This window comes from Notothenia rossii, assembly GCF_949606895.1.
Source record: "Notothenia rossii genome assembly, chromosome: 8".
In the NCBI taxonomy this organism is placed as follows: Eukaryota; Metazoa; Chordata; class Actinopteri; order Perciformes; family Nototheniidae; genus Notothenia; species Notothenia rossii.
The window spans coordinates 73781017-73793875 of record NC_136906.1 but is presented as its reverse complement, the minus strand read 5'-3'; the positions used below and the strand labels follow the sequence as shown (position 1 = coordinate 73793875).

Genomic DNA, 12859 nt, shown 5'->3' with positions numbered 1-12859 from the left:
TGCATCAGCTTCTTCTGGGTTTTGTTTATTGAGTGAGTGCACTGATTTGAGTAGTCATGATATAACGATATGGTCACTTAAATTATATGTATAAGAAATAAAATAAAAGGAGAAGTCTGTAGCAGTACGACACCAAAATCAGGGGTTCATCCCTCTTGTGAAATGTAACCCTTCCATATATTTGACAGTGTTTCCTGGGCAACCATTAAGAGATGTTAACTACTCAAACACGAGATAAAAATGTAATAACTACTTATTTTCAATTAGTAATAATGAATTGCCACATACATATAATCGACTTCAGGATCATAAACATGTTTGTAGGAAGGTGAAACAGCCACTAGATGTAGCATTGGCACAGTGTATGTATATTTGGGAAAGCAGGAAAGGTTAAGACACCCTTCCTGTACAAGCAACATTACATTTTGATCTCCTTATAGTGTATGTGTTATTTGGAGAATGCCATATAGTGTTATCACCATGAATCGGCCTACAATAGGACAAGGACAGGACATGATAGGAAACTAATTTACACCACATGTTCCTGCTGTGGAATATCTGATTAGATGTTGGACCACCTTGCTGCATATATTTTCATATTAATGAGCTAAATAGCAAAACACTAGGCTCAGCTGCCTCTTGTTTATCTCTAGGGTACCTGTGTGGGTCTTGTCAGAGATTGTTTACTTCACTCAAGGACATGTCAAGGGGTTTTTCAGGAGATGTATTCAAGTAATCATTATTTGGCCACTGCCAGGGTTTCCAAACCTCTGGCATCATCAAGGGATAGGAATCCTTTAGAGACAAAGCGGGGAAATTAAGGCAGGAGGGGGATATGCTGTAAGTAGAGACCAGGGAGGGAGCCAAAATTAACAGGAATCGTAGAAAGGGAAAGTAAAAGTGTATTTAATAGCTATTCAGTCGAAAACATCCGATTTATTGTTAGTGAATTTCCTTCCTCTGCTTTTAGATGTTGATCATTAGCAACCTTTGCACCATTTGCTCCATGCAATAACATCATAACAAATAAAGTGAGACATTATTATAGACCATATGGACAATACAAGACATACAGTATCAAAAACTTCACAAAACACTATAATCCTTTTAAATAAATGTGTTTAAAGTGTCTAAAAAAGAGTGTCTTATTGTGCTAAATAGTAATACTTGTAATTTAAAGAAACCTTAAAATGGAATTGAAAAACAAGATAAAGGATTGATTAATGTATGATATGGATGAATTTATCCTCATATTAAATCTGTTTTATATTTTCCCAGTCAACATTTCTCTGTAACAAACATTATGTGGATTTACTATAGCTGCCATGCATATTTAATGGTTCCAGAAAAACCAATAACGCAATTCATGTTCATTCAGTATTTTCTAACGCATCCATAAGCCCAAGATGTTTGCAAATACTTTATGAATTATTGCAGGCTAAGATGATGATTTCAAAAATAAGCAACTTCCTCTTTTGATGCTTGCAGTGACGCATTATGTTTTGCAGGTTATAGTAGAGAGTGAGCTGCGGTTAGGTATGACGAGAGATCTCACTTTCTATCCCTTCTGAGTAAATGAAAGTAACAATCCCACCCACTCGTGTAACTCTTTTATCTGCAAGCACATTATGTAGTGCAGTACTTAGTATCAAATAATGGAATATACGAATACTGTTTAGGCACATTAGGACCACACGTATTGTATATTTACTCATACACTGGTGAGTTTAACAACTACTGCATCTATTCATATGCATGCCATGATGATGTTAAGAGCCTTTCAAATTGTATAGCTATAGAGGAAGACAGAGGTAGACAAAACCCAACATAAAAGATACCTGTTCTATAGACCTAAAGTACATAATAGGTAAATATAGGTTGGCATACACTTTCCTTTTCATTTCTCACAATAGTTTGGACAAAATAGCTGTACATTTCTACAAGAAAAGTATCAATAATGATTCCTTTGGTTTTCTTATATTTTACTCAGTTCCTTACATAATTATATTTTGTGTATTTTGTCTTTATTTTTCTTATTTGTTTCAATAGTCTTAACATTATTATAATTGTTTTATTCATATTCTTCTTTCTGTGTCTTTGTATGAACCATATACTGTACAATGGCACATTTTTCCCATGTGTAAACCTGGTAATAAAAAAAATTCTGAGGTCCGGCAGTGGCTCAGTCAGTAGGGTGAGCCATAGGGTCGCTGGTTCAAGTCCCCGACCAGACCTAAATATGGAGTGTGGACTGCTACTTGGAGAGGTCCCAGGTCACCTCCTGCCCTGCTGTGCTGCCCTTGAGCAAGGCACCAGACATCCCCCTCCCCCCCACTCCAATTGCTCCCCGGGCGCTGTACAATAGCTGCCCACTGCTCCTAGACTAGACTGGTACTAGGATGGGTTAAATGCAGAGGCCAAATGTCACTGTGTGTGCTGTGTGCTCTGCATGTGTGAACATTAAAGAGGGTTTCATCCCCATTCTATTAGTGTCTAATTTGTAGCATTTGCAGTTGTTATTGTTCTACATTCACCGGTTTGCACCTTACAAATTATGTATCACTTGCATAGACTCTTATGGTACTACTTCTACACTATTTTATCTGTTTTATTGTGTTGCACTGTTTGAGGATCTTGGGACCTAAGATTTTCATCGACATAACTACACTGTAGCTATGTACGAATGAAAATAAAAGCCTTGAATCTTGAATCTTGAAAATGTTGATGTATTTTTCTCTCTTTGTGTGCATTTTCTTTTGTCTCTTCAGCAAAATGCGGTGCTTTTATTCTGAAGTCGAGCCCTGTGTCAGAATAGGATCCGCCCTTTTTAACGAGGTAGCCATGGAGACCGCGCAAGAGCGAGGAGGCAGCTGGTAGAGCGAGTATTTCCGCTCACCTAAAATAAAGAGCCGAGGACAAGGAACAACGGAACACCACTGACGGAGCTACACGACGAAAACAACCATCATTTATTTTGTATTGTCTCGCCACATTCTGGTTTTTGGTGTCTCCATTTGTTACGACCTTTTAATGCCTCGAAAGTGAAGCAGTGAGAGGAGGGCTCGTCGCTGGTAACCTTTCCGTTGGTGAGTCCGTTTTGTCTGTTTTTACGCAAGCTAAGCACGCATAGGCCACTACGAGATCTCTTGTCTTTCCTTTTCCTTTAGTTAGTGTGTGTTCGTTCTATGAAAACAATCAGGAAATAATAGTACAAACCCTAGTGCGACATTTATTGATATATGTCAAGGATAATTACTAGTTGTCAATGTTGTGTTTGTCAACTAACTAGCTGAAGTGTGTTGATAATTAAGCTAGCCGTGACACACGTTAATAAGCTAACAGTTAACGTTAGGATTTCATTTCTGACACTTATATAGTACGCTTGAGGTTTTTATCAGATATTCAGAGGTGGAAGAAGTACTCAGTTATTGTACTTAAGTAAAAGTAGAATTATTACCACAGTGTAGAACTACTCTGTTACAAGTAAAAGTGCTGCAATGCAAATGTTACTCAAGTAAAAGTATAACAGTCTAATAATATGCTCCAAAGTACAAATCGTTCAGGCTGGCCCATTTCGGAATAATGTATACATTTGGGATTTTAAATATAAATGCATTATTTGTTTATCACAGTTAATTTGATTAAATATGCATAGTGCAGGGTTTCTTGTTGATGTACTAAAGGTGTAACTAAAGTCTTATTTAAGTGTTGATTATATTTCATATCGTCAATTCAATGTAACTAAAGGTATTGCATTAATGTAATGGAGTTAGAGTACACTTTAACCTCTGAATTGTAGTGCCGTAGAAGTGGAAAGTAGCAACAATTTTAAATACTGAACTGTGTGAAGGTATCTCAAAATTGTACTCAAGTAAATGTACTTTGTTACTTTACACCACTGCAGATTTATCATATCATTACTTTACAAGTGTAGGGAGTAAGTCCATACTCTAGCAGTTAACAGCTTTAATGTTACTGTATTGATATTCTTTTCATATCACGAGAGGATATACAGTGCAGTTATCAACGTTGTGGCACAATATCCACATGACTTACGGTGAATTAACTTAAGACTGACAAAGACCTTACCATTGTTTGTGTAGCTACTTTGTTACAATGTCTTTTCTGTGGTGTGGTGTGTGTGTGTGTGTGTGTGTGTGTGTGTGTGTGTGTGTGTGTGTGTGTGTGTGTGTGTGTGTGTGTGTGTGTGTGTGTGTGTGTGTGTGTGTGTGTGTGTGTGTGTGTGTGTGTGTGTGTGTGTGTGTGTGTGTGTGTGTGTGTGTGTGTGTGTGTGTGTGTGTGTGTGTGTGTGTGTGTGTGTGTGTGTGTGTGTGTGTGTGTGTGTGTGTGTGTGTGTGTGTGTGTGTGTGTGTGTGTGTGTGTGTGTGTGTGTGTGTGTGTGTGTGTGTGTGTGTGTGTGTGTGTTCGTTTTCCTTTTCCTGGCACTTCACCACACTCTTTGTTTAAATAGCTCGCAGTACAGTTGCACGTGTCGAAGCGTGTGACTCTGCTTTAGGGCTGCCATGAAGTCAGTACACCACGTTTCATACAGTAACAGACTGTGTCATTGACTCATAAGGGCCTGTCTTCATCAGATGATTCCTTTCAGTGTAATTTCCATCTCGCTCGCTAATGTCCCAATAATAGTTTGAGTCGTTTCCTGTTAGCTGGGCAGAGTAAGATATGACGCTTAACGCAGCAACAAAGGGAAGGGAGTCCAACGGTGAGCTGTTGTCTATCATCATAATAACGGAGGACGTAGAAGAAATATACATTTAGATAAAGAGAGAAGAATTAGTGTGTGTACCTCTAAACAAATAGTATGGTGTGCTGTGTCAGCCAACCAGTGTTTTGATGCACCACATATTTTTTGGTGAGTTGGGGTTAAAGATTTGATAATGTTTTTACCAGAGTTTACTGTTGATCTTTCATATACGTAAGTACTTTGATATGAGCAAAAAAAACTTACAATCCTGCCAGGATAAGTCTTTCATTAACAACTCCTAAATAGATATTCCTTCATTAATTGTTGATATTGCTTACCATGGTGCAATATGATTGGTTTTAAAATAAAAAAAAGCAGAAGTACTATTACTGTAAATGTACTCCCGCAAGTAAAACCACCGTCACACAACACTGTCCCGTCAGTGGCCTACTTTGTCTAGCATGACATAGCTCAATGATTACATTTGAAAAGGGACCACACTTCACTTTGTCCAGAGAAAGCCAATACATATTCTTTCATTGCACCTTTTTAAGGTTAGTGTTATTGTTGTGTGTTGATGTGCCTATTTCCACTTGATATTTTATTGTGATCAACGGTACACATTGTTTGTGTACATATGTGAAGGCAGCTTATTTAGTTTTTTCTGGAACTGTGAGTTGTACCTTCCATGGCTTGATTTCAATTTAAAGACATTACCACTGTGGAACTGATGAGTTAATTGTTGTGTCACAATCAGCCATTTCACTCCTGTTGTTGACAGAGTTGTTTTGTTCTTCCACATTGTTCGCACCCTGAGAATCCACAGCAGTTATACAATGGGCAGCTCTAATGTTTCTTGAAGTAAAACCCATCGTGTGACTGCAGTAAGATTTTGACTACTCCCAGTCCAGCATTCAGATGCTTTTCCTCTTTGACAGCATAGCTTAGAGAAAACATATTGCGAGTCAAGATAAGAACACTGTGTTTGACTTCACTCCCGTTCTCATTTCCCCCCCCCCTCTTTTCACCACTGTCAACATAACATATGGCAGTGTTTCTCCTGTTTCATCTTCCTTCTCTCTCCTTATGATGTGTCTTTCTCCTATCTTTCTGTCTGTTTCTGTCCCGTTCCTTGCAGCAGTACAGAAGGATGCTCAGACGCTGTGGGGCTTAACACTACATAATACTTCATAACAAAGGGTCCTTTCTGTGCTGCCATGCAGAGCCCCTTCTCTGGGCTCCCTCAGCAGGCCCGGGCGGGCTCTTCCAGCAGCATTAGCATTGGGACCTATCGAGTGAAAATCTCCTCCCGGCTCTTTCTTTGGCACACTGAGTGCTCTCTGTTCCCGGACACATGCCTGCGCTGCTGCTCTCCTTGGCTCCCTTTGCATTCCAGGAGCCTCGGGCAGCTGAAAAACTGCAGTAGCAGCCTGCTGGCTGGCTGGTGTCTGAAGTGGAGAGTTGCACACTTTTCCCCCCAAGTTGAGGATTAAACAAACTAAGTATTCTTGACGTAAAAAACACCAATTTCCTAATTAAATGGAACAAAACATTACCTACGCACATCCCAAGTACGCCACTGCTGTTTTTGCAGTGTCCTTTAGGCCAGCATCATTGATTATTTACATTATTACATCATTATGTACGGATTGGCTGACATACTTCATGTCATTCTAAGGTCTATATAGAGTATTTTATCACTTTCTCCTTGTATTATTCTTCCTCTCAGTTGCCTTTTTGTTTTGGTGCTTTCATTTCTACAAAATATATATCATATTCTGTCAACCATCCGTTCCAGTGACATTTATGTAACCGAGTAGTCATACTGCAATAATGGCTTGAAGGTAAGTCATTTAGAATGACTCTGACTCTGTAAGGACACAGATGGCTATTTAAATGTTTGCCTGTTCATATACAAATGATTTAATAAGTCTGATGCTACCTGGCTACATGCAGCTGTCGGCAGGAAGTGTTGTTTACGTGGTTTGACAGGAGATGTTGTTCCAGGAAACTCTTGAAGTTTAAAATAGGAGCTCTTTCTTTAATGTGATCTGTCAAGCTGAACGTCTTTGGCAGTGTCTGACAGGAAGCCCACACAGCTGCAAGTTAGAAAATTGACATTGAAACTTTAATTATTTTTGTGCTTTTGCTGTCAAACTGCCTGCCGTGTTATCAGTCATATTAAGGTGCATACAGTCACTGTGCAATCATTTAAAGGTCTGCAATACATTCCTTTCACTCTCTGTGCTACCTTGTTCCAGCGAATTGGAAGGCTGTAGATTTGTGGGCTACCTTAGCACAGAGTTAATGACTTTGTCCTTTCCCAGACGCTCTTGTGTGAAAGCAATTAAGCTATTTCTGCTTAAGTTTTCAATTTGCTAACACACTGGTCTGTCAATATTCTGCCCTTAGCCTTCTCCGGAGGTCGGCCCTGCATTACATATGCTGTCCTAATTGGTATTTACATCCTAACAAGTCTCTTTAAACAAAAAAAATGCAATATGTTTTTGCCCTACCTGGTTCTTTTGTTTGTCCTTAATATTTCTAAGACGCTCATCTGGCAAGAGGTCCTCTCTGTAACCCCATGCCTTCTCAGCAGTGCTCTGATCCCAACATGGACAAATGAGACCGTGTCTATGTATCAAATGGCTGGCACACGTCCCCTGCATGTGTTTTTGACTGGCTGCCCTTTGGCTCGATGCGGTGCCCGATCTGTCCTGCCAAATCCGGCTTACGTCACTGCCTCCCACTTGCATGCGCCACATGCAGGTACGCCTCTCCATCCTAATCCTAGGGACGGAAAAGGTGGCAGGCAGTAGGGGGCCCGGCTGTTTTTGTAGGGAACATTTCTGATTTAAAATATAACCCGCAAAGCAAAGGCGATTACAAAAACTGCATGAATGTGAAAGTGTGTGTTTACTCTTTCTTCCCTCATTGCTGTAGTTCCGGGTCAGCTGTGGCACTGCCAGTGGCCACGCAGCAGGTCGGCAATCAAATTCTCGGCTCTCTAAGTGCAGCCATGCCATTACCGTGGCCATTAGCTCAGCAGCCTTGTGTAACTGTAATGGGCCCTCTGCCCTCTCTTGAGGATGTGTTTGCTTGCCAGCTAGCTAGTTCTTTCCCTAAAATGCAACTACCGCTGCTTCATCGCAATCTCTCTAAAGCAGCATAACAAAGACTGTGTGCACCTGCATCTCATTTATGTAATGGCAGTGTAAGTTTCAAAGTTTCCCCGAAATCAACCAACACATGCTTTTAGGAAGTTAGTTAAGCTGGTATCATGGAGAGAGATTAAGGAAGAAAGGATGGGGTTTAAATTGTAGTGTTTTTTACGCAGAGATTAACAACAGATACCACTTTTACTAGACAGGAACAGACCAATGGTACCCTTTTAGTCGGTATTTAGTGGCACAAGAGACAAACCAGAAGCTTATTAGGCGCTTTTTTGTAGACTTGTAAAATCAACTTTACGTCTTTCATCAGCTCATACTGTATGTTGGCCATATGAGCAGCTAAGGAATGCTGGACATGTTCCAGTCAGCAGCACCTGAGGAGCTTTTCTTATATAAAAGATCCTATCAAACTCTATTGCTAATAACATTGTGCAGCATATGGCAGGGTAGCATCGCAGCTGTGCAGACGGTGGTGTTGCATCTGTTTGTCGTTCAACTGTAAAGTACTCTACCTGCTTTTTCTTTTGCAAAAACCTGGTAATGACAACATTCAGGAAATCCACACTTCCTTAAACGTTTTTTGATTGTGTGCATCTTGCATGAACAAACTTTGTATTGAATAAATAACTAATACAGAGTAGGGATGCAACTGGCTCCAGGAAGTCATACACATATTCAAACGTAGCTTATTTAACAATGAAGCGACAGTAAAGTGCAGCTCGTTGAGCAAACTCCTTCAATGACGATCAGATATTTGTTTGCAAAGTTGCCGTAGTAATCTCTGTTTTGCGCTGACTCTCTCTCTCTCACTTTTAGCCTCTAATGCTCCTGCCTCATCAGCAGCATGGACCTGTCTCTCCTTCACATCCTTTACAGCGGAGTGCATTGGCTGCTTTGTTTACTTCCCTCCCTTAGCCAAAAGTGTGAATCGAGGGGGAACTCTACCGCTGTCTGTCTCCCTGGGATGTGATTTCAATAGCCAGATGTAGTTTAAAGAACAACAGGAAATGCATGTCGATTCATTCATACTTAGTATCAGTAACCCAACTCCTACTTGATGACCTGCAGAGATGACTTCTTTTTTTTCCTTTGTGACTTTCTCTTTCCCTCCTGTCTCTCTCTCTCTCTGTGTTGCTTCTGGTTACATAATCCTCGCCGAATGTTGATAGTAATCCGCTTCTCCCCCTCCCCCCTCCCTCTCTATGTGGCCTGCACAGGTTAAGCCGTAGAGGTCTCTCGCTGGTTGTCGGAGGAAAAGATGTGCGATGGAATGGTAGCGTTTCAGACGAGAGCCCCGTCCTCCTCCTCTTCCTGTCGAGCCCACAGGCTGGCTGCCTCCGCTCTTCTCCTCCTCTTCACCCTGCTCCCTCATGGTCACGCATCAGGTAAGACACACACACACACACACACACGGACACACATTTTCTCTGTGTCTCCATTCCCCACATGATGCACATCGATTAAACCGCCATCTTCGCCCCTCTCTTGTGAATTGATTGAGGTTATTTCCCCCCGTCTTGCAGGTCAGTTAGATTAAATTGGCTTCCTTTTTACCCTTGGGTCGGTCGGGTTGCTCTGCCTACGAGCGGCAGCTGAGAGCTCAATCCCACCCACTGTGGATCCATTCACCGGCCTAATGAGTCACAATAGTGTTACTCCGCTATCGAATGAAATGGAGAGACCATGCTGTCTGCGGTCACATTGCTGTCATGAGGTTTTAATCAGCCGTGACATCTACTGTCCTCTGAGAGCTTTTTATCACGGATACAGAGCTTTGTTTGTTGCCCCACGACAACCTCCAAAAGAGGTTTTGATCTTAGTTTATTATCTTTGAGTGTGGGGCATTAGGTTTCCAAATTGATTTGGTTATTGTCCAGTGGACGGAAATGTTGTCCACACACGGTAGACATGGGAAATTCTCATCTATCTTAGGATCTAAAGAGCTCTTGTCTTTTTTTTCCCTTCTTCCTTCGGAATATAATTCGGCATGTACTCACTGAACTCGTCACTTGTGCCAGCTTTTCTTTCACTTCAGCCGTCCAATGTTCCAGTCCCCCTCCCCCCACACAAACACACACACGCCTACGCCTACCCACACACACACACACACACACACACACACACACACACACACACACACACACACACACACACACACACACACACACACACACACACACACACACACACACACACACACACACACACACACACACACACACACACACACAGCCGGCTTGTGAAATGTGCCAGATGTCCTTGCCACAGAGAGGAGGCAGACTGTGTATGTGTGAAGAAGTCAATGTGTGCGACGGGTAGTTTAAGGCTCTGGGATGTTTTTAAAGCTTTAATTGAGTCACTTTCTTTAATGGCGTAAAATAAATGAATGTGAGTGAGAAACGGCAACAGAAGGAACGGAGGGAGACAGAGATTGGCGGATGAGCAGGGGGAGGGATCTGCTGATCCCAAGTGTATCGTGGCTCTCTCTATCTATGTGTTGCATAACACACATGATTCATGTGAAGCCCAGAGGAGCTGGCACCACGCTCACGTTCTGCATCTAATACCCACGGCCTACCCAGGGATATTTGACCTGAAATCCGCAGCCCACGTGCTTTATGTACTGTATGTTATGTGTTTATGTGTGTGTGCTCCACATAACCACATTTATAAGTGGATTTGTACACGGAAGAAACAAATATGATGTTTGTGGAAAATCCTGTGAGTGACTGTATCAAAAGGCATTCGCTGTGTTCATGACAGTTGCTGTACCCATAATGCACCTGCACCTTTAAGGCTGCCAGTCAAAATGGAAAAGGACAGATAGTTCCTTAGACTCATGTCTACGATAATCTGCAGATAAACAAAAAGGAAAAAGGCTCTGTCTCACCTCATCAACGTTGCAGTTGATTCTTACATAGTTGATTTTGGTTTCTTATTGACACTATTATTACCTTATGTTAGTACGTGCTTAGTTTTCAAGCACGTATGAAACATTTTAGGCGTTGCTTTGAGTGAACTGACAACAGTAAAAAGGCTATTTGTAGGTGTTGTCATAGGATGTGTTTTTTCAGCATAATTACTTCCTTATAGTGCACAAGGCAATATTCATACTGACTCACAGCTCAAGAGTTCTGGCTCTTCAACACGCCACTTGATATTTGCTCTCCTGCAATAAATGATCATAATAATAAGCTCAGATATATCACGATACCAGTGGGTGGCTTATGCACAGGTGTAGAGGCAACTGTTTTGAAATATACCTTTTCCCTGACCTGTCAAAGATGATTGAACACAGACACTCAGATTTCTGATGGGGGCATTTTCAATTCAGACACCGTTGAGTGAGCATCAATATTTCTCTACCTTTCAAAAGAAACATTTATTGTGGAATGACAGATTTAGAGTCGTAGCCTCTTGAAAGCAGAAGTAACAGAAAAGTATTTTTTGATCACACTGGAAAAGATGACACTTAAGATAAGAAATAGGCTTTCTTCATTGCCTTTGAAAAGACTCGCAGCCAAGACGAGTGAATATAAATCAGAACAGCGTACATGGGGTGTAAACGTAAAAGACATAGCCAAAGACACCAGTACATACACGTACAAAATGTCAGCAAGACATTTCTATAATTCGAAATATTACCTTACAGGTGAGGCAGTCATTTGAAACCTTTAATGTCTTCATGTTATTATGTCTTCTGTTCCCCCAGCCCCCCCTCTGTCTCCCGCTCAGCATACATAATTCACAGGTAATCCCTTGACGTGTTCCAGGGATGGAGATTGCTCTGGAAATTTCCATGAATATGAAATTTCATCACTGCTGACAGACCTATTCCAGACTCATATAAATAGCAGTTTGCCGTCTGAATAGAAATGGTTACTGAAAAATATAATGTACAGAATTTGCATACTGGAGCTCGAAACGCCAGAGACAGCACAGAGCAGCTTCAAACTTCTATTCTTAGAATTCAGGTTTTTTTGTCACTTTTTAGTTTTCTGTCTTTTTGGAAATGTGTCTCTTTGAAGCATTGGGAAATATGATGGGGGCAGGATTAGACACAGTTACGATTGAGGTACTCTTTGTTCCCATTCTTGGTTTCCAAAGAAAGGAAAGGCTTTGAGCTTCCGGATTGTTGGCTTTGTGTTCTCTGTAAAAAAGGCCAAACAATTTCTCGTACCTGTTAATGCGCTCCATGAGGAAGTAGTCACAAAGCTCTTTGAAGCCGATGTATTTTTAGATCCAAGCAGTGTCGTTTTATCTCTTGTTCAGCTGCTCAATGTAAACACGATTACCAGCGGACTATCAGCTGAGCTAATGTAAATGGCTGTGTTTGTTGTTTCTGTGTATAATTACATTTCTGTCAATGATTCAGGACATCCTTCCAAAAGTATAAACAAGCTCTATGGAATGGGGGCCAGACTACGGAGGATTCTTCCGGGCGCAGTGCAAATATTGCTTGTTTCATATCTTTTCTGACATCCTGCTATGTTCACTTCAGCTCAGTTCCTAATATGGTGTCAATTCCTTACAGTGAGCTTTTGTGGTTTGTTTCCTAAGAGCTGGAACTAGACAGTGAGTCAGAACTGAAAGAGCAAAGAAGGGAACTCGGAGCGCCAAAGGGTCTGTTCACATGCCGTGTTTTCTGTTCTTACAGTGTTGTATGTCAGGAGGCAGAAAGACTCGCGCCGTCCTTGTGGGGTCCACTTAGACACATAAACGATGCCCTCCACAAACACATTGTGTTCTGAAGTTGAGTTAAAGCTGTACAGGAAAGTGCCAGCGAGGACCAGAAGTCTCCCACCAACAAGCCCGCTGTGTGCTCTGTGTGTGGGGGGGGGGGGGGGGGGGGGACGTTTATGTATGTTCATGTGTGAGAACGGGAAATGGCTTTCCCCTGCCGGGCCTGGAAGAAAAGTGGAGTCATAGGGCAAAGTCAAGAGCAGGGGGAGGAGAGCAAGAGAAGGAACACAGAGCTGCC

At 41.5% G+C, this 12859-nt stretch overlaps 1 protein-coding gene across 1 annotated transcript in view; it reads left to right on the top strand.

Moving 5' to 3' along the window:
• Positions 1–2846: 2846 nt before the first annotated feature.
• Positions 2847–12859, top strand: part of susd6 (sushi domain containing 6) — a 29985-nt gene continuing 19972 nt past the window's right edge. The window contains exons 1-2 of the mRNA XM_079645053.1: positions 2847–3086; positions 9096–9263. Coding sequence (XP_079501179.1) covers positions 9137–9263 — 127 coding nt within the window. The 5' untranslated portion in view covers positions 2847–3086; positions 9096–9136. The remainder of the gene's footprint in view (positions 3087–9095; positions 9264–12859) is intronic.